The sequence below is a fragment of the Oncorhynchus keta genome, chromosome 34 (genome assembly GCF_023373465.1).
Source record: "Oncorhynchus keta strain PuntledgeMale-10-30-2019 chromosome 34, Oket_V2, whole genome shotgun sequence".
NCBI lineage: Eukaryota > Metazoa > Chordata > Actinopteri > Salmoniformes > Salmonidae > Oncorhynchus > Oncorhynchus keta.
The window spans coordinates 4,645,461-4,667,746 of record NC_068454.1 but is presented as its reverse complement, the minus strand read 5'-3'; the positions used below and the strand labels follow the sequence as shown (position 1 = coordinate 4,667,746).

Here is a 22,286-nt window from a genome sequence, read left to right as displayed (position 1 = left end):
TCTGTTATCCCTTTCATATATCTAGAGAAAAACCTTTACCACACCATCTTCTTAGCTAACTGGCGAACCAGTTCAAATAGTGACCACAAATTATGACAACGCATTGACTGCAGCCGAATTATATTCATTATAACAGGAAAATTAACATGTTACAAGATAATTATTTACAAGTTACAAGTTGCTTGCCAAATATATTGGCACACTTGCACTTTTCGAAAATAGTTCCCTATTCTAAAATAAAAAATAAAAATGTTTTTGGTCATCACATGTTGTTATGTGATTGTCAACATTGCAGAAACAAATGTGTTTACCTTAGACAGGTAGTATTAATGACAGTGTTAACTATGTCCCTGTAGCAGCTCAGACCTTAGACAGGTAGTATTAATGACAGTGTTAACTATGGCCCTGTAGCAGCTCAGACCTTAGACAGGTAGTATTAATGTCAGTGTTAACTATGGCTCCTGTAGCAGCTCAGACCTTAGACAGGTAGTATTAATGTCAGTGTTAACTATGGCCCTGTAGCAGCTCAGACCTTAGACAGGTAGTATTAATGTCAGTGTTAACTATGGCCCTGTAGCAGCTCAGACCTTAGACAGGTAGTATTAATGTCAGTGTTAACTATGTCCCTGTAGCAGCTCAGACCTTAGACAGGTAGTATTAATGTCAGTGTTAACTATGGCCCTGTAGCAGCTCAGACCTTAGACAGGTAGTATTAATGTCAGTGTTAACTATGTCCCTGTAGCAGCTCAGACCTTAGACAGGTAGTATTAATGTCAGTGTTAACTATGTCCCTGTAGCAGCTCAGACCTTAGACAGGTAGTATTAATGTCAGTGTTAACTATGTCCCTGTAGCAGCTCAGACCTTAGACAGGTAGTATTAATGACTGTGTTAACTATGGCACTGTAGCAGCTCAGACCTTAGACAGGTAGTATTAATGACTGTGTTAACTATGGCCCTGTAGCAGCTCAGACCTGAGACAGGTAGTATTAATGTCAGTGTTAACTATGGCCCTGTAGCATCTCAGACCTTAGACAGGTAGTATTAATGTCAGTGTTAACTATGTCCCTGTAGCAGCTCAGACCTTAGACAGGTAGTATTAATGTCAGTGTTAACTATGTCCCTGTAGCAGCTCAGACCTTAGACAGGTAGTATTAATGACTGTGTTAACTATGGCCCTGTAGCAGCTCAGACCTTAGACAGGTAGTATTAATGTCAGTGTTAACTATGGCTCTGTAGCAGCTCAGACCTTAGACAGGTAGTATTAATGTCAGTGTTAACTATGGCCCTGTAGCAGCTCAGACCTTAGACAGGTAGTATTAATGTCAGTGTTAACTATGGCTCTGTAGCAGCTCAGACCTTAGACAGGTAGTATTAATGTCAGTGTTAACTATGTCCCTGTAGCAGCTCAGACCTTAGACAGGTAGTATTAATGTCAGTGTTAACTATGGCCCTGTAGCAGCTCAGACCTTAGACAGGTAGTATTAATGTCAGTGTTAACTATGTCCCTGTAGCAGCTCAGACCTTAGACAGGTAGTATTAATGTCAGTGTTAACTATGGCCCTGTAGCAGCTCAGACCTTAGACAGGTAGTATTAATGTCAGTGTTAACTATGTCCCTGTAGCAGCTCAGACCTTAGACAGGTAGTATTAATGTCAGTGTTAACTATGGCCCTGTAGCAGCTCAGACCTTAGACAGGTAGTATTAATGACAGTGTTAACTATGGCTCTGTAGCAGCTCAGTCCTTAGACAGGTAGTATTAATGTCAGTGTTAACTATGGCCCTGTAGCAGCTCAGACCTTAGACAGGTAGTATTAATGTCAGTGTTAACTATGGCTCTGTAGCAGCTCAGACCTTAGACAGGTAGTATTAATGTCAGTGTTAACTATGGCCCTGTAGCAGCTCAGACCTTAGACAGGTAGTATTAATGACTGTGTTAACTATGGCCCTGTAGCAGCTCAGACCTTAGACAGGTAGTATTAATGTCAGTGTTAACTATGTCCCTGTAGCAGCTCAGACCTTAGACAGGTAGTATTAATGTCAGTGTTAACTATGGCTCTGTAGCAGCTCAGACCTTAGACAGGTAGTATTAATGTCAGTGTTAACTATGTCCCTGTAGCAGCTCAGACCTTAGACAGGTAGTATTAATGTCAGTGTTAACTATGGCTCTGTAGCAGCTCAGACCTTAGACAGGTAGTATTAATGTCAGTGTTAACTATGGCTCTGTAGCAGCTCAGACCTTAGACAGGTAGTATTAATGACTGTGTTAACTATGTCCCTGTAGCGTCTCAGACCTTAGACAGGTAGTATTAATGTCAGTGTTAACTATGGCTCTGTAGCAGCTCAGACCTTAGACAGGTAGTATTAATGTCAGTGTTAACTATGTCCCTGTAGCAGCTCAGACCTTAGACAGGTAGTATTAATGACTGTGTTAACTATGGCCCTGTAGCAGCTCAGACCTTAGACAGGTAGTATTAATGTCAGTGTTAACTATGTCCCTGTAGCAGCTCAGACCTTAGACAGGTAGTATTAATGTCAGTGTTAACTATGTCCCTGTAGCAGCTCAGACCTTAGACAGGTAGTATTAATGTCAGTGTTAACTATGGCCCTGTAGCAGCTCAGACCTTAGACAGGTAGTATTAATGTCAGTGTTAACTATGGCTCTGTAGCAGCTCAGACCTTAGACAGGTAGTATTAATGTCAGTGTTAACTATGGCCCTGTAGCAGCTCAGACCTTAGACAGGTAGTATTAATGTCAGTGTTAACTATGGCCTGTAGCAGCTCAGACCTTAGACAGGTAGTATTAATGTCAGTGTTAACTATGGCCCTGTAGCAGCTCAGACCTTAGACAGGTAGTATTAATGTCAGTGTTAACTATGGCCCTGTAGCAGCTCAGACCTTAGACAGGTAGTATTAATGACTGTGTTAACTATGGCCCTGTAGCAGCTCAGACCTTAGACAGGTAGTATTAATGACTGTGTTAACTATGGCCCTGTAGCAGCTCAGACCTTAGACAGGTAGTATTAATGACTGTGTTAACTATGGCCCTGTAGCAGCTCAGACCTTAGACAGGTAGTATTAATGACTGTGTTAACTATGGCTCTGTAGCAGCTCAGACCTTAGACAGGTAGTATTAATGACTGTGTTAACTATGTCTCTGTAGCAGCTCAGACCTTAGACAGGTAGTATTAATGACTGTGTTAACTATGGCTCTGTAGCAGCTCAGTCCTTAGACAGGTAGTATTAATGTCAGTGTTGGCCATGGCCCTGTAGCAGCTCAGACCTTAGACAGGTAGTATTAATGTCAGTGTTAACTATGGCCCTGTAGCAGCTCAGACCTTAGACAGGTAGTATTAATGACTGTGTTAACTATGGCCCTGTAGCAGCTCAGACCTTAGACAGGTAGTATTAATGTCAGTGTTAACTATGGCCCTGTAGCAGCTCAGACCTTAGACAGGTAGTATTAATGACTGTGTTAACTATGGCCCTGTAGCAGCTCAGACCTTAGACAGGTAGTATTAATGTCAGTGTTAACTATGGCCCTGTAGCAGCTCAGACCTTAGACAGGTAGTATTAATGTCAGTGTTAACTATGGCCCTGTAGCAGCTCAGACCTTAGACAGGTAGTATTAATGTCAGTGTTAACTATGTCCCTGTAGCAGCTCAGACCTTAGACAGGTAGTATTAATGTCAGTGTTAACTATGGCTCTGTAGCAGCTCAGACCTTAGACAGGTAGTATTAATGTCAGTGTTAACTATGGCCCTGTAGCAGCTCAGACCTTAGACAGGTAGTATTAATGTCAGTGTTAACTATGTCCCTGTAGCAGCTCAGACCTTAGACAGGTAGTATTAATGACTGTGTTAACTATGGCCCTGTAGCAGCTCAGACCTTAGACAGGTAGTATTAATGACTGTGTTAACTATGGCCCTGTAGCAGCTCAGACCTTAGACAGGTAGTATTAATGACTGTGTTAACTATGGCCCTGTAGCAGCTCAGACCTTAGACAGGTAGTATTAATGTCAGTGTTAACTATGGCTCTGTAGCAGCTCAGACCTTAGACAGGTAGTATTAATGACAGTGTTAACTATGGCCCTGTAGCAGCTCAGACCTTAGACAGGTAGTATTAATGACTGTGTTAACTATGGCCCTGTAGCAGCTCAGACCTTAGACAGGTAGTATTAATGACTGTGTTAACTATGGCCCTGTAGCAGCTCAGACCTTAGACAGGTAGTATTAATGTCAGTGTTAACTATGGCCCTGTAGCAGCTCAGACCTTAGACAGGTAGTATTAATGTCAGTGTTAACTATGTCCCTGTAGCAGCTCAGACCTTAGACAGGTAGTATTAATGTCAGTGTTAACTATGGCTCTGTAGCAGCTCAGACCTTAGACAGGTAGTATTAATGTCAGTGTTAACTATGGCTCTGTAGCAGCTCAGACCTTAGACAGGTAGTATTAATGTCAGTGTTAACTATGGCCCTGTAGCAGCTCAGACCTTAGACAGGTAGTATTAATGTCAGTGTTAACTATGGCTCTGTAGCAGCTCAGACCTTAGACAGGTAGTATTAATGTCAGTGTTAACTATGGCTCTGTAGCAGCTCAGACCTTAGACAGGTAGTATTAATGTCAGTGTTAACTATGTCCCTGTAGCAGCTCAGACCTTAGACAGGTAGTATTAATGTCAGTGTTAACTATGGCCCTGTAGCAGCTCAGACCTTAGACAGGTAGTATTAATGTCAGTGTTAACTATGTCCCTGTAGCAGCTCAGACCTTAGACAGGTAGTATTAATGTCAGTGTTAACTATGGCTCTGTAGCAGCTCAGACCTTAGACAGGTAGTATTAATGTCAGTGTTAACTATGGCTCTGTAGCAGCTCAGACCTTAGACAGGTAGTATTAATGTCTGTGTTAACTATGGCTCTGTAGCAGCTCAGACCTTAGACAGGTAGTATTAATGTCAGTGTTAACTATGGCTCTGTAGCAGCTCAGACCTTAGACAGGTAGTATTAATGTCAGTGTTAACTATGGCCCTGTAGCAGCTCAGACCTTAGACAGGTAGTATTAATGTCAGTGTTAACTATGTCCCTGTAGCAGCTCAGACCTTAGACAGGTAGTATTAATGTCAGTGTTAACTATGTCTCTGTAGCAGCTCAGACCTTAGACAGGTAGTATTAATGTCAGTGTTAACTATGGCCCTGTAGCAGCTCAGACCTTAGACAGGTAGTATTAATGTCAGTGTTAACTATGTCCCTGTAGCAGCTCAGACCTTAGACAGGTAGTATTAATGACTGTGTTAACTATGTCCCTGTAGCAGCTCAGACCTTAGACAGGTAGTATTAATGACTGTGTTAACTATGGCCCTGTAGCGTCTCAGACCTTAGACAGGTAGTATTAATGTCAGTGTTAACTATGTCCCTGTAGCAGCTCAGACCTTAGACAGGTAGTATTAATGTCAGTGTTAACTATGGCTCTGTAGCAGCTCAGACCTTAGACAGGTAGTATTAATGTCAGTGTTAACTATGGCTCTGTAGCAGCTCAGACCTTAGACAGGTAGTATTAATGTCAGTGTTAACTATGGCTCTGTAGCAGCTCAGACCTTAGACAGGTAGTATTAATGTCAAATGTGTTAACTATGGCTCTGTAGCAGCTCAGACCTTAGACAGGTAGTATTAATGTCAGTGTTAACTATGTCCCTGTAGCAGCTCAGACCTTAGACAGGTAGTATTAATGACTGTGTTAACTATGTCCCTGTAGCAGCTCAGACCTTAGACAGGTAGTATTAATGTCAGTGTTAACTATGGCTCTGTAGCAGCTCAGACCTTAGACAGGTAGTATTAATGTCAGTGTTAACTATGGCCCTGTAGCAGCTCAGACCTTAGACAGGTAGTATTAATGTCAGTGTTAACTATGTCCCTGTAGCAGCTCAGACCTTAGACAGGTAGTATTAATGTCAGTGTTAACTATGGCTCTGTAGCAGCTCAGACCTTAGACAGGTAGTATTAATGTCAGTGTTAACTATGGCCCTGTAGCAGCTCAGACCTTAGACAGGTAGTATTAATGTCAGTGTTAACTATGGCCCTGTAGCAGCTCAGACCTTAGACAGGTAGTATTAATGACTGTGTTAACTATGGCCCTGTAGCAGCTCAGACCTTAGACAGGTAGTATTAATGACTGTGTTAACTATGGCTCTGTAGCAGCTCAGACCTTAGACAGGTAGTATTAATGACTGTGTTAACTATGGCTCTGTAGCAGCTCAGACCTTAGACAGGTAGTATTAATGACTGTGTTAACTATGGCCCTGTAGCAGCTCAGACCTTAGACAGGTAGTATTAATGACTGTGTTAACTATGGCCCTGTAGCAGCTCAGACCTTAGACAGGTAGTATTAATGTCTGTGTTAACTATGGCCCTGTAGCAGCTCAGACCTTAGACAGGTAGTATTAATGACAGTGTTAACTATGGCTCTGTAGCAGCTCAGACCTTAGACAGGTAGTATTAATGTCAGTGTTAACTATGTCCCTGTAGCAGCTCAGACCTTAGACAGGTAGTATTAATGTCAGTGTTAACTATGTCTCTGTAGCAGCTCAGACCTTAGACAGGTAGTATTAATGTCAGTGTTAACTATGGCTCTGTAGCAGCTCAGACCTTAGACAGGTAGTATTAATGTCAGTGTTAACTATGGCTCTGTAGCAGCTCAGACCTTAGACAGGTAGTATTAATGTCAGTGTTAACTATGTCCCTGTAGCAGCTCAGACCTTAGACAGGTAGTATTAATGTCAGTGTTAACTATGTCCCTGTAGCAGCTCAGACCTTAGACAGGTAGTATTAATGTCAGTGTTAACTATGTCCCTGTAGCAGCTCAGACCTTAGACAGGTAGTATTAATGTCAGTGTTAACTATGGCTCTGTAGCAGCTCAGACCTTAGACAGGTAGTATTAATGTCAGTGTTAACTATGTCCCTGTAGCAGCTCAGACCTTAGACAGGTAGTATTAATGTCAGTGTTAACTATGTCCCTGTAGCAGCTCAGACCTTAGACAGGTAGTATTAATGTCAGTGTTAACTATGTCTCTGTAGCAGCTCAGACCTTAGACAGGTAGTATTAATGTCAGTGTTAACTATGGCTCTGTAGCAGCTCAGACCTTAGACAGGTAGTATTAATGTCAGTGTTAACTATGGCTCTGTAGCAGCTCAGACCTTAGACAGGTAGTATTAATGTCAGTGTTAACTATGGCTCTGTAGCAGCTCAGACCTTAGACAGGTAGTATTAATGACAGTGTTAACTATGGCCCTGTAGCAGCTCAGACCTTAGACAGGTAGTATTAATGTCAGTGTTAACTATGGCCCTGTAGCAGCTCAGACCTTAGACAGGTAGTATTAATGTCAGTGTTAACTATGGCTCTGTAGCAGCTCAGACCTTAGACAGGTAGTATTAATGACAGTGTTAACTATGGCTCTGTAGCAGCTCAGACCTTAGACAGGTAGTATTAATGACTGTGTTAACTATGGCCCTGTAGCAGCTCAGACCTTAGACAGGTAGTATTAATGTCAGTGTTAACTATGGCTCTGTAGCAGCTCAGACCTTAGACAGGTAGTATTAATGTCAGTGTTAACTATGGCTCTGTAGCAGCTCAGACCTTAGACAGGTAGTATTAATGTCAGTGTTAACTATGGCTCTGTAGCAGCTCAGACCTTAGACAGGTAGTATTAATGTCAGTGTTAACTATGGCCCTGTAGCAGCTCAGACCTTAGACAGGTAGTATTAATGACTGTGTTAACTATGGCTCTGTAGCAGCTCAGACCTTAGACAGGTAGTATTAATGTCAGTGTTAACTATGGCTCTGTAGCAGCTCAGACCTTAGACAGGTAGTATTAATGACTGTGTTAACTATGGCCTGTAGCAGCTCAGAACTATGTCTTAGACAGACAGGTAGTATTAATGTCAGTGTTAACTATGGCTCTGTAGCAGCTCAGACCTTAGACAGGTAGTATTAATGTCAGTGTTAACTATGGCTCTGTAGCAGCTCAGACCTTAGACAGGTAGTATTAATGACTGTGTTAACTATGGCCTGTAGCAGCTCAGACCTTAGACAGGTAGTATTAATGACTGTGTTAACTATGGCCCTGTAGCAGCTCAGACCTTAGACAGGTAGTATTAATGTCAGTGTTAACTATGGCTAGCTCAGACCTTAGACAGGTAGTATTAATGTCAGTGTTAACTATGGCTCTGTAGCAGCTCAGACCTTAGACAGGTAGTATTAATGACTGTGTTAACTATGGCTCTGTAGCAGCTCAGACCTTAGACAGGTAGTATTAATGACTGTGTTAACTATGGCTCTGTAGCAGCTCAGACCTTAGACAGGTAGTATTAATGTCAGTGTTAACTATGGCTCTGTAGCAGCTCAGACCTTAGACAGGTAGTATTAATGTCAGTGTTAACTATGGCTCTGGCTCTAGCAGCTCAGACCTTAGACAGGTAGTATTAATGACTGTGTTAACTATGGCCCTGTAGCAGCTCAGACCTTAGACAGGTAGTATTAATGACTGTGTTAACTATGGCCCTGTAGCGTCTCAGACCTTAGACAGGTAGTATTAATGTCAGTGTTAACTATGGCTCTGTAGCAGCTCAGACCTTAGACAGGTAGTATTAATGTCAGTGTTAACTATGTCCCTGTAGCAGCTCAGACCTTAGACAGGTAGTATTAATGTCAGTGTTAACTATGGCTCTGTAGCAGCTCAGACCTTAGACAGGTAGTATTAATGTCAGTGTTAACTATGGCTCTGTAGCAGCTCAGACCTTAGACAGGTAGTATTAATGTCAGTGTTAACTATGGCTCTGTAGCAGCTCAGACCTTAGACAGGTAGTATTAATGTCAGTGTTAACTATGGCTCTGTAGCAGCTCAGACCTTAGACAGGTAGTATTAATGTCAGTGTTAACTATGGCTCTGTAGCAGCTCAGACCTTAGACAGGTAGTATTAATGTCAGTGTTAACTATGGCTCTGTAGCAGCTCAGACCTTAGACAGGTAGTATTAATGACTGTGTTAACTATGGCTCTGTAGCAGCTCAGACCTTAGACAGGTAGTATTAATGTCAGTGTTAACTATGGCTCTGTAGCAGCTCAGACCTTAGACAGGTAGTATTAATGTCAGTGTTAACTATGGCTCTGTAGCAGCTCAGACCTTAGACAGGTAGTATTAATGACTGTGTTAACTATGGCCCTGTAGCAGCTCAGACCTTAGACAGGTAGTATTAATGACTGTGTTAACTATGGCTCTGTAGCAGCTCAGACCTTAGACAGGTAGTATTAATGTCAGTGTTAACTATGGCTCTGTAGCGTCTCAGACCTTAGACAGGTAGTATTAATGTCAGTGTTAACTATGGCTCTGTAGCAGCTCAGACCTTAGACAGGTAGTATTAATGTCAGTGTTAACTATGGCCCTGTAGCAGCTCAGACCTTAGACAGGTAGTATTAATGTCAGTGTTAACTATGGCTCTGTAGCAGCTCAGACCTTAGACAGGTAGTATTAATGACTGTGTTAACTATGGCCCTGTAGCAGCTCAGACCTTAGACAGGTAGTATTAATGACTGTGTTAACTATGGCTCTGTAGCAGCTCAGACCTTAGACAGGTAGTATTAATGTCAGTGTTAACTATGGCCCTGTAGCAGCTCAGACCTTAGACAGGTAGTATTAATGACTGTGTTAACTATGGCCCTGTAGCAGCTCAGACCTTAGACAGGTAGTATTAATGTCAGTGTTAACTATGGCTCTGTAGCAGCTCAGACCTTAGACAGGTAGTATTAATGTCAGTGTTAACTATGGCTCTGTAGCAGCTCAGACCTTAGACAGGTAGTATTAATGTCAGTGTTAACTATGGCCCTGTAGCAGCTCAGACCTTAGACAGGTAGTATTAATGACTGTGTTAACTATGGCTCTGTAGCAGCTCAGACCTTAGACAGGTAGTATTAATGTCAGTGTTAACTATGGCTCTGTAGCAGCTCAGACCTTAGACAGGTAGTATTAATGTCAGTGTTAACTATGGCTCTGTAGCAGCTCAGACCTTAGACAGGTAGTATTAATGTCAGTGTTAACTATGGCCCTGTAGCAGCTCAGACCTTAGACAGGTAGTATTAATGACAGTGTTAACTATGGCTCTGTAGCAGCTCAGACCTTAGACAGGTAGTATTAATGTCAGTGTTAACTATGGCTCTGTAGCAGCTCAGACCTTAGACAGGTAGTATTAATGTCAGTGTTAACTATGGCTCTGTAGCAGCTCAGACCTTAGACAGGTAGTATTAATGACTGTGTTAACTATGGCTCTGTAGCAGCTCAGACCTTAGACAGGTAGTATTAATGACTGTGTTAACTATGGCTCTGTAGCAGCTCAGACCTTAGACAGGTAGTATTAATGACTGTGTTAACTATGTCTCTGTAGCAGCTCAGACCTTAGACAGGTAGTATTAATGTCAGTGTTAACTATGGCCCTGTAGCAGCTCAGACCTTAGACAGGTAGTATTAATGTCAGTGTTAACTATGGCTCTGTAGCAGCTCAGACCTTAGACAGGTAGTATTAATGTCAGTGTTAACTATGGCCCTGTAGCAGCTCAGACCTTAGACAGGTAGTATTAATGACAGTGTTAACTATGGCTCTGTAGCAGCTCAGACCTTAGACAGGTAGTATTAATGTCAGTGTTAACTATGGCTCTGTAGCAGCTCAGACCTTAGACAGGTAGTATTAATGACTGTGTTAACTATGGCCCTGTAGCAGCTCAGACCTTAGACAGGTAGTATTAATGACTGTGTTAACTATGGCTCTGTAGCAGCTCAGACCTTAGACAGGTAGTATTAATGTCAGTGTTGGCCATGGCCCTGTAGCAGCTCAGACCTTAGACAGGTAGTATTAATGTCAGTGTTAACTATGGCCCTGTAGCAGCTCAGACCTTAGACAGGTAGTATTAATGTCAGTGTTAACTATGGCTCTGTAGCAGCTCAGACCTTAGACAGGTAGTATTAATGTCAGTGTTAACTATGGCTCTGTAGCAGCTCAGACCTTAGACAGGTAGTATTAATGTCAGTGTTAACTATGGCTCTGTAGCAGCTCAGACCTTAGACAGGTAGTATTAATGACTGTGTTAACTATGGCTCTGTAGCAGCTCAGACCTTAGACAGGTAGTATTAATGACTGTGTTAACTATGGCTCTGTAGCAGCTCAGACCTTAGACAGGTAGTATTAATGACTGTGTTAACTATGGCCCTGTAGCAGCTCAGACCTTAGACAGGTAGTATTAATGACTGTGTTAACTATGTCCCTGTAGCAGCTCAGACCTTAGACAGGTAGTATTAATGACTGTGTTAACTATGGCCCTGTAGCAGCTCAGACCTTAGACAGGTAGTATTAATGACTGTGTTAACTATGGCTCTGTAGCAGCTCAGACCTTAGACAGGTAGTATTAATGTCAGTGTTAACTATGGCTCTGTAGCAGCTCAGACCTTAGACAGGTAGTATTAATGTCAGTGTTAACTATGGCTCTGTAGCAGCTCAGACCTTAGACAGGTAGTATTAATGTCAGTGTTAACTATGGCCCTGTAGCAGCTCAGACCTTAGACAGGTAGTATTAATGACAGTGTTAACTATGTCCCTGTAGCAGCTCAGACCTTAGACAGGTAGTATTAATGTCAGTGTTAACTATGGCTCTGTAGCAGCTCAGACCTTAGACAGGTAGTATTAATGACAGTGTTAACTATGGCTCTGTAGCAGCTCAGACCTTAGACAGGTAGTATTAATGACAGTGTTAACTATGTCCCTGTAGCAGCTCAGACCTTAGACAGGTAGTATTAATGTCAGTGTTAACTATGTCCCTGTAGCAGCTCAGACCTTAGACAGGTAGTATTAATGTCAGTGTTAACTATGGCTCTGTAGCAGCTCAGACCTTAGACAGGTAGTATTAATGTCAGTGTTAACTATGGCCTGTAGCAGCTCAGACCTTAGACAGGTAGTATTAATGTCAGTGTTAACTATGGCTCTGTAGCAGCTCAGACCTTAGACAGGTAGTATTAATGTCAGTGTTAACTATGGCTCTGTAGCAGCTCAGACCTTAGACAGGTAGTATTAATGACTGTGTTAACTATGGCCCTGTAGCAGCTCAGACCTTAGACAGGTAGTATTAATGACTGTGTTAACTATGGCTCTGTAGCAGCTCAGACCTTAGACAGGTAGTATTAATGTCAGTGTTAACTATGGCTCTGTAGCAGCTCAGACCTTAGACAGGTAGTATTAATGTCAGTGTTAACTATGTCCCTGTAGCAGCTCAGACCTTAGACAGGTAGTATTAATGACAGTGTTAACTATGGCTCTGTAGCAGCTCAGACCTTAGACAGGTAGTATTAATGTCAGTGTTAACTATGGCCCTGTAGCAGCTCAGACCTTAGACAGGTAGTATTAATGTCAGTGTTAACTATGGCTCTGTAGCAGCTCAGACCTTAGACAGGTAGTATTAATGACTGTGTTAACTATGGCCCTGTAGCAGCTCAGACCTTAGACAGGTAGTATTAATGACAGTGTTAACTATGGCTCTGTAGCAGCTCAGACCTTAGACAGGTAGTATTAATGACAGTGTTAACTATGGCCCTGTAGCAGCTCAGACCTTAGACAGGTAGTATTAATGACAGTGTTAACTATGTCCCTGTAGCAGCTCAGACCTTAGACAGGTAGTATTAATGACAGTGTTAACTATGGCCCTGTAGCAGCTCAGACCTTAGACAGGTAGTATTAATGACTGTGTTAACTATGGCTCTGTAGCAGCTCAGACCTTAGACAGGTAGTATTAATGTCAGTGTTAACTATGTCCCTGTAGCAGCTCAGACCTTAGACAGGTAGTATTAATGTCAGTGTTAACTATGGCTCTGTAGCAGCTCAGACCTTAGACAGGTAGTATTAATGTCAGTGTTAACTATGGCTCTGTAGCAGCTCAGACCTTAGACAGGTAGTATTAATGTCAGTGTTAACTATGTCCCTGTAGCAGCTCAGACCTTAGACAGGTAGTATTAATGTCAGTGTTAACTATGGCTCTGTAGCAGCTCAGACCTTAGACAGGTAGTATTAATGTCAGTGTTAACTATGGCCCTGTAGCAGCTCAGACCTTAGACAGGTAGTATTAATGACTGTGTTAACTATGTCCCTGTAGCATCTCAGACCTTAGACAGGTAGTATTAATGTCAGTGTTAACTATGTCCCTGTAGCGTCTCAGACCTTAGACAGGTAGTATTAATGTCAGTGTTAACTATGGCCCTGTAGCGTCTCAGACCTTAGACAGGTAGTATTAATGTCAGTGTTAACTATGGCTCTGTAGCAGCTCAGACCTTAGACAGGTAGTATTAATGTCAGTGTTAACTATGGCCCTGTAGCAGCTCAGACCTTAGACAGGTAGTATTAATGACTGTGTTAACTATGGCTCTGTAGCAGCTCAGACCTTAGACAGGTAGTATTAATGTCAGTGTTAACTATGGCTCTGTAGCAGCTCAGACCTTAGACAGGTAGTATTAATGTCAGTGTTAACTATGGCCCTGTAGCAGCTCAGACCTTAGACAGGTAGTATTAATGTCAGTGTTAACTATGGCCCTGTAGCAGCTCAGACCTTAGACAGGTAGTATTAATGTCAGTGTTAACTATGGCCCTGTAGCAGCTCAGACCTTAGACAGGTAGTATTAATGTCAGTGTTAACTATGTCCCTGTAGCAGCTCAGACCTTAGACAGGTAGTATTAATGACAGTGTTAACTATGGCCCTGTAGCAGCTCAGACCTTAGACAGGTAGTATTAATGACAGTGTTAACTATGTCCCTGTAGCAGCTCAGACCTTAGACAGGTAGTATTAATGTCAGTGTTAACTATGGCTCTGTAGCAGCTCAGACCTTAGACAGGTAGTATTAATGTCAGTGTTAACTATGGCTCTGTAGCAGCTCAGACCTTAGACAGGTAGTATTAATGTCAGTGTTAACTATGGCTCTGTAGCAGCTCAGACCTTAGACAGGTAGTATTAATGTCAGTGTTAACTATGGCCTGTAGCAGCTCAGACCTTAGACAGGTAGTATTAATGTCAGTGTTAACTATGGCTCTGTAGCAGCTCAGACCTTAGACAGGTAGTATTAATGTCAGTGTTAACTATGTCCCTGTAGCAGCTCAGACCTTAGACAGGTAGTATTAATGACCTCAGTGTTAACTATGGCCCTGTAGCAGCTCAGACCTTAGACAGGTAGTATTAATGTCAGTGTTAACTATGGCTCTGTAGCAGCTCAGACCTTAGACAGGTAGTATTAATGACTGTGTTAACTATGGCTCTGTAGCAGCTCAGACCTTAGACAGGTAGTATTAATGTCAGTGTTAACTATGGCTCTGTAGCAGCTCAGACCTTAGACAGGTAGTATTAATGTCAGTGTTAACTATGTCCCTGTAGCAGCTCAGACCTTAGACAGGTAGTATTAATGTCAGTGTTAACTATGGCCCTGTAGCAGCTCAGACCTTAGACAGGTAGTATTAATGTCAGTGTTAACTATGGCCCTGTAGCAGCTCAGACCTTAGACAGGTAGTATTAATGTCAGTGTTAACTATGGCCCTGTAGCAGCTCAGACCTTAGACAGGTAGTATTAATGTCAGTGTTAACTATGTCCCTGTAGCAGCTCAGACCTTAGACAGGTAGTATTAATGACTGTGTTAACTATGGCCCTGTAGCAGCTCAGACCTTAGACAGGTAGTATTAATGTCAGTGTTAACTATGTCCCTGTAGCAGCTCAGACCTTAGACAGGTAGTATTAATGTCAGTGTTAACTATGGCTCTGTAGCAGCTCAGACCTTAGACAGGTAGTATTAATGTCAGTGTTAACTATGGCTCTGTAGCAGCTCAGACCTTAGACAGGTAGTATTAATGACTGTGTTAACTATGGCCATGTAGCAGCTCAGACCTTAGACAGGTAGTATTAATGACTGTGTTAACTATGGCCCTGTAGCAGCTCAGACCTTAGACAGGTAGTATTAATGTCAGTGTTAACTATGGCTCTGTAGCAGCTCAGACCTTAGACAGGTAGTATTAATGACTGTGTTAACTATGGCCCTGTAGCAGCTCAGACCTTAGACAGGTAGTATTAATGTCAGTGTTAACTATGGCTCTGTAGCAGCTCAGACCTTAGACAGGTAGTATTAATGTCAGTGTTAACTATGTCCCTGTAGCAGCTCAGACCTTAGACAGGTAGTATTAATGTCAGTGTTAACTATGTCCCTGTAGCAGCTCAGACCTTAGACAGGTAGTATTAATGACTGTGTTAACTATGTCCCTGTAGCGTCTCAGACCTTAGACAGGTAGTATTAATGTCAGTGTTAACTATGTCCCTGTAGCGGCTCAGACCTTAGACAGGTAGTATTAATGTCAGTGTTAACTATGGCCCTGTAGCAGCTCAGACCTTAGACAGGTAGTATTAATGTCAGTGTTAACTATGTCTCTGTAGCAGCTCAGACCTTAGACAGGTAGTATTAATGTCAGTGTTAACTATGTCCCTGTAGCAGCTCAGACCTTAGACAGGTAGTATTAATGACTGTGTTAACTATGGCTCTGTAGCAGCTCAGACCTTAGACAGGTAGTATTAATGTCAGTGTTAACTATGGCTCTGTAGCAGCTCAGACCTTAGACAGGTAGTATTAATGTCAGTGTTAACTATGGCTCTGTAGCAGCTCAGACCTTAGACAGGTAGTATTAATGTCAGTGTTAACTATGGCTCTGTAGCAGCTCAGACCTTAGACAGGTAGTATTAATGTCAGTGTTAACTATGGCTCTGTAGCAGCTCAGACCTTAGACAGGTAGTATTAATGTCAGTGTTAACTATGTCCCTGTAGCAGCTCAGACCTTAGACAGGTAGTATTAATGTCAGTGTTAACTATGGCTCTGTAGCAGCTCAGACCTTAGACAGGTAGTATTAATGACTGTGTTAACTATGGCCTGTAGCAGCTCAGACCTTAGACAGGTAGTATTAATGAGTGTTAACTATGGCCCTGTAGCAGCTCAGACCTTAGACAGGTAGTATTAATGACAGTGTTAACTATGTCCCTGTAGCAGCTCAGACCTTAGACAGGTAGTATTAATGTCAGTGTTAACTATGGCTCTGTAGCAGCTCAGACCTTAGACAGGTAGTATTAATGTCAGTGTTAACTATGGCTCTGTAGCAGCTCAGACCTTAGACAGGTAGTATTAATGTCAGTGTTAACTATGGCTCTGTAGCAGCTCAGACCTTAGACAGGTAGTATTAATGTCAGTGTTAACTATGGCTCTGTAGCAGCTCAGACCTTAGACAGGTAGTATTAATGTCAGTGTTAACTATGGCCCTGTAGCAGCTCAGACCTTAGACAGGTAGTATTAATGACTGTGTTAACTATGGCCCTGTAGCAGCTCAGACCTTAGACAGGTAGTATTAATGTCTGTGTTAACTATGGCTCTGTAGCAGCTCAGACCTTAGACAGGTAGTATTAATGTCAGTGTTAACTATGGCTCTGTAGCAGCTCAGACCTTAGACAGGTAGTATTAATGTCAGTGTTAACTATGGCCCTGTAGCAGCTCAGACCTTAGACAGGTAGTATTAATGTCAGTGTTAACTAATCAGACCTTAGACAGTAGTATTAATGTCAGTGTTAACTATGGCCTGTAGCAGCTCAGACCTTAGACAGGTAGTATTAATGTCAGTGTTAACTATGGCCCTGTAGCAGCTCAGACCTTAGACAGGTAGTATTAATGACTGTGTTAACTATGGCCCTGTAGCAGCTCAGACCTTAGACAGGTATTAATGAGTATTAATGACTGTGTTAACTATGGCTCTGTAGCAGCTCAGACCTTAGACAGGTAGTATTAATGTCAGTGTTAACTATGGCTCTGTAGCAGCTCAGACCTTAGACAGGTAGTATTAATGTCAGTGTTAACTATGGCTCTGTAGCGTCTCAGACCTTAGACAGGTAGTATTAATGTCAGTGTTAACTATGTCCCTGTAGCAGCTCAGACCTTAGACAGGTAGTATTAATGTCAGTGTTAACTATGGCTCTGTAGCAGCTCAGACCTTAGACAGGTAGTATTAATGTCAGTGTTAACTATGGCCCTGTAGCAGCTCAGACCTTAGACAGGTAGTATTAATGACTGTGTTAACTATGTCCCTGTAGCAGCTCAGACCTTAGACAGGTAGTATTAATGTCAGTGTTAACTATGGCTCTGTAGCAGCTCAGACCTTAGACAGGTAGTATTAATGTCAGTGTTAACTATGGCTCTGTAGCAGCTCAGACCTTAGACAGGTAGTATTAATGACTGTGTTAACTATGGCCCTGTAGCAGCTCAGACCTTAGACAGGTAGTATTAATGACTGTGTTAACTATGGCCCTGTAGCAGCTCAGACCTTAGACAGGTAGTATTAATGTCAGTGTTAACTATGGCCCTGTAGCAGCTCAGACCTTAGACAGGTAGTATTAATGTCAGTGTTAACTATGGCCTGTAGCAGCTCAGACCTTAGACAGGTAGTATTAATGACAGTGTTAACTATGGCCCTGTAGCAGCTCAGACCTTAGACAGGTAGTATTAATGACTGTGTTAACTATGGCCCTGTAGCCTCAGACCTTAGACAGGTAGTATTAATGTCAGTGTTAACTATGAGCCTTTAGACAGGTAGTATTAATGACTGTGTTAACTATGGCCCTGTAGCGTCTCAGACCTTAGACAGGTAGTATTAATGTCAGTGTTAACTATGGCTCTGTAGCAGCTCAGACCTTAGACAGGTAGTATTAATGTCAGTGTTAACTATGGCTCTGTAGCAGCTCAGACCTTAGACAGGTAGTATTAATGTCAGTGTTAACTATGTCCCTGTAGCAGCTCAGACCTTAGACAGGTAGTATTAATGACTGTGTTAACTATGGCCCTGTAGCAGCTCAGACCTTAGACAGGTAGTATTAATGACTGTGTTAACTATGGCCCTGTAGCAGCTCAGACCTTAGACAGGTAGTATTAATGTCAGTGTTAACTATGGCCCTGTAGCGTCTCAGACCTTAGACAGGTAGTATTAATGTCAGTGTTAACTATGGCTCTGTAGCAGCTCAGACCTTAGACAGGTAGTATTAATGTCAGTGTTAACTATGTCCCTGTAGCAGCTCAGACCTTAGACAGGTAGTATTAATGTCAGTGTTAACTATGTCCCTGTAGCAGCTCAGACCTTAGACAGGTAGTATTAATGTCAGTGTTAACTATGGCCCTGTAGCAGCTCAGACCTTAGACAGGTAGTATTAATGACTGTGTTAACTATGGCCCTGTAGCAGCTCAGACCTTAGACAGGTAGTATTAATGTCAGTGTTAACTATGGCTCTGTAGCAGCTCAGACCTTAGACAGGTAGTATTAATGTCAGTGTTAACTATGGCCCTGTAGCAGCTCAGACCTTAGACAGGTAGTATTAATGTCAGTGTTAACTATGTCCCTGTAGCAGCTCAGACCTTAGACAGGTAGTATTAATGTCAGTGTTAACTATGTCCCTGTAGCAGCTCAGACCTTAGACAGGTAGTATTAATGACTGTGTTAACTATGGCCCTGTAGCAGCTCAGACCTTAGACAGGTAGTATTAATGTCAGTGTTAACTATGGCCCTGTAGCAGCTCAGACCTTAGACAGGTAGTATTAATGTCAGTGTTAACTATGGCCCTGTAGCAGCTCAGACCTTAGACAGGTAGTATTAATGACTGTGTTAACTATGGCCCTGTAGCAGCTCAGACCTTAGACAGGTAGTATTAATGTCAGTGTTAACTATGGCCCTGTAGCAGCTCAGACCTTAGACAGGTAGTATTAATGACTGTGTTAACTATGGCCCTGTAGCAGCTCAGACCTTAGACAGGTAGTATTAATGTCAGTGTTAACTATGGCTCTGTAGCAGCTCAGACCTTAGACAGGTAGTATTAATGACTGTGTTAACTATGGCCCTGTAGCAGCTCAGACCTTAGACAGGTAGTATTAATGACTGTGTTAACTATGGCCCTGTAGCAGCTCAGACCTTAGACAGGTAGTATTAATGACTGTGTTAACTATGGCTCTGTAGCAGCTCAGACCTTAGACAGGTAGTATTAATGTCAGTGTTAACTATGGCTCTGTAGCAGCTCAGACCTTAGACAGGTAGTATTAATGTCAGTGTTAACTATGGCCCTGTAGCAGCTCAGACCTTAGACAGGTAGTATTAATGACTGTGTTAACTATGGCTCTGTAGCAGCTCAGACCTTAGACAGGTAGTATTAATGTCAGTGTTAACTATGGCCCTGTAGCAGCTCAGACCTTAGACAGGTAGTATTAATGTCAGTGTTAACTATGGCCCTGTAGCGTCTCAGACCTTAGACAGGTAGTATTAATGTCAGTGTTAACTATGGCCCTGTAGCAGCTCAGACCTTAGACAGGTAGTATTAATGTCAGTGTTAACTATGGCCCTGTAGCAGCTCAGACCTTAGACAGGTAGTATTAATGACTGTGTTAACTATGGCCCTGTAGCAGCTCAGACCTTAGACAGGTAGTATTAATGACTGTGTTAACTATGGCCCTGTAGCAGCTCAGACCTTAGACAGGTAGTATTAATGACTGTGTTAACTATGGCACTGTAGCAGCTCAGACCTTAGACAGGTAGTATTAATGACTGTGTTAACTATGGCTCTGTAGCAGCTCAGACCTTAGACAGGTAGTATTAATGACTGTGTTAACTATGTCCCTGTAGCAGCTCAGACCTTAGACAGGTAGTATTAATGACTGTGTTAACTATGGCCCTGTAGCAGCTCAGACCTTAGACAGGTAGTATTAATGACTGTGTTAACTATGGCCCTGTAGCAGCTCAGACCTTAGACAGGTAGTATTAATGACTGTGTTAACTATGTCCCTGTAGCAGCTCAGACCTTAGACAGGTAGTATTAATGACTGTGTTAACTATGGCACTGTAGCAGCTCAGACCTTAGACAGGTAGTATTAATGACTGTGTTAACTATGGCCCTGTAGCAGCTCAGACCTGAGACAGAAGGTGTGCAAGACATTATGAAATCAGTAGATTATTAAGGTGTTTTGGAGGGCAATGTTCAACCGCTGTCAAACAAAAAATGGGTCTCCGTTTGTAGGTTATGGGTCTTCCAGCAGGACAAGAACCATAACACATTTAGATATAGCGTTTCAAATTGTACGGCTCTTTAACTTATTCAAAATAACGGTTGTTTTCTTTCTTTGTATTATCTACTACCAGATGTATTGTGTTATATTCTCGTACATTTCTTTCACATTTCCACAAACTTCAAAGTGTTTTCTTTCAAATGGTACCAAGAATATGCATATCCTTGCTTCAGGGACTGAGTTACAGGCAGTTAGATTTGGGAATGTCATTTTATGCGAAAATTGTGGGGGGAAAAGGGTCCGATCCTTTAAAGGATTACGATAGAAACACCAAAAAACTTTAAATGTTCAGAATTAAAATAGTATTATTTTTATAAATACTACAATCATGGATTTTGTTTAATAAGATGGTTGAAGCAGGCACACACATTTTTCCTTAAAATCTACATTTTCTACTTGTTTTCATTATTACATTTCAGGAGCTGAAGGACCTAACGGATAAAGGCTTTAAGGAAATAGGAGAATACATGGAGAAAAACAAAAACGCCAATCAGAGTAACGATAATCCAACTCCTCAAAATAATGTCTCCAAAATGTTGGATGGAGTTGGGACTATTTGTTCCTTTGTTCCTGGCGTTGGCACTGCGATTGGGGGCGGTCTTATCGCCAGTGCCAAAGCTTTAGACTACGCTTCAGAACTCGTAAAGTAACTGTCAGATTTTTATAAAATGTGACCGATTATTGATAAAAATATGAGGGAAATATTTTCCTTTAAAAAAAAAAAAAGACGGTCATTAGGTTTGTTTTCTGTGTTGGAATGGTGTGGGTCTGTACAGAAACAGAAGGGTGTGAGTGTATACCAGTCATTGTATATATTCATGCAAGTAGACCACTGATTGGCCAGCTTTGCTAATGATGCAGGATAGCATCATTCTCTATGAGGAAATAGGGCAAATGTTTTTTAAACTGTATGTTTGAGATACAAAGTTTGACGTTGTTGTTTAAAAAATATAAAAAACTCTCCCATTTATAATTTGGCCACAATTCCGAGTATTGGAAGAGTCAACAACAGTATTCCGGTATGAGGTAACAGAATATGTACGATTTACACTGGATAGTTACTTTAAAGGGGCAACAGCCCAAATGCATACTGTACTTTGTAATGGAAACAAATAAGTGGCACTTGGCCAGCTGAAGGCCAGGCACCTCAGGTTGTTCTTGGCCAGCTGAAGGCCAGCTGAAGGACAGGCACCACAGGATGTTCTTGGCCAGATGAATGCCAGGCACCTCAGGATGTTCTTGGCCAGCTGAAGGCCAGGCACCTCAGGTTGTTCTTGGCTAGCTGAAGGCCAGCTGAATGCCAGGCACCTCAGGCTGTTCTTGGCTAGCTGAAGGCCAGCTGTAGGCCAGGCACCTCAGGTTGTTCTTGGCTAGCTGAAGGCCAGCTGAAGGCCAGGCACCTCAGGCTGTTCGTGGCCAGCTGAAGGCCAGGCACCTCAGGATGTTCTTGGCTAGCTGAAGTCCAGGCACCTCAGGCTGTTCTTGGCTAGCTGAAGGCCAGCTGAAGGACAGGCACCTCAGGCTGTTCTTGGCTAGCTGAAGGCCAGCTGAATGCCAGGCACCTCAGGCTCTACTTGGCCAGTTGAAGGTCAGGCACCAAAAAGCTGAAATTACATGTTTGCATCTACCTATCAATAATGAGATACGATGATACGTTGATCCATAGTATTATTAAAAAGTAACATAAATTAATCTGGTAAAAGCTGATTGTTATACGATTAAGGGGGAAAACATTACCTTATGAGGGTGGTGCCTGGCCTTAATGCCACAGTCTAATAATTCTGTTTGATTTTCCTTTATTCTTCTAGCTTGTCCTTTTCTTTTAGATTTTTACTGTAAAGTGTATTGCAATTTTGAATAAAGATTTATTTGATTTGATAAACAAACTATTTATAATAATGTTAGCCACAATTTGTTGATTATATCTAACCTAGTAATGATGAGTCTATTATTAACTGTGGAAAAAGATGTTGACAAAGGTTTGCCAAAATGTCTAATTACTTCTAATCGCTTACATTACTTTATTTACTTTAGGACAAGTAATGTAACCTTATTGTAAAGAGTTACCAAATATGATATCCTTTCAACGTGTAAAA

The 22,286-nt window shown here is 42.0% G+C and overlaps 1 protein-coding gene and 1 long non-coding RNA gene across 7 annotated transcripts in view; both read left to right on the top strand.

The window, feature by feature from the left end:
- The window catches only part of LOC118378956 (guanylate-binding protein 1-like), a 28,795-nt gene extending 6,715 nt beyond the window's left edge, over positions 1-22,080 (top strand). For 4 of the 5 annotated variants that reach the window (XM_052492750.1, XM_052492751.1, XM_052492753.1 and 1 more), the window contains one exon: positions 20,610-22,080. In XM_052492750.1, coding sequence (XP_052348710.1) covers positions 20,610-20,840 — 231 coding nt within the window. In that variant the 3' untranslated portion in view covers positions 20,841-22,080. The remainder of the gene's footprint in view (positions 1-20,609) is intronic. The other variant, XR_008089560.1, reaches the window with a different exon arrangement.
- Positions 879-19,775, top strand: LOC127914953 (uncharacterized). 2 transcript variants are annotated; one of them, XR_008089575.1, is made up of 4 exons: positions 879-981; positions 13,253-13,307; positions 18,450-18,614; positions 19,715-19,775. It is a non-coding gene; the product is annotated as an uncharacterized LOC127914953 (long non-coding RNA). The 2 variants fall into 2 exon arrangements; XR_008089574.1 differs by lacking the exon at positions 13,253-13,307 and adding an exon at positions 18,010-18,064 and having other exon boundaries at positions 887-981.
- Positions 22,081-22,286: the final 206 nt, after the last annotated feature.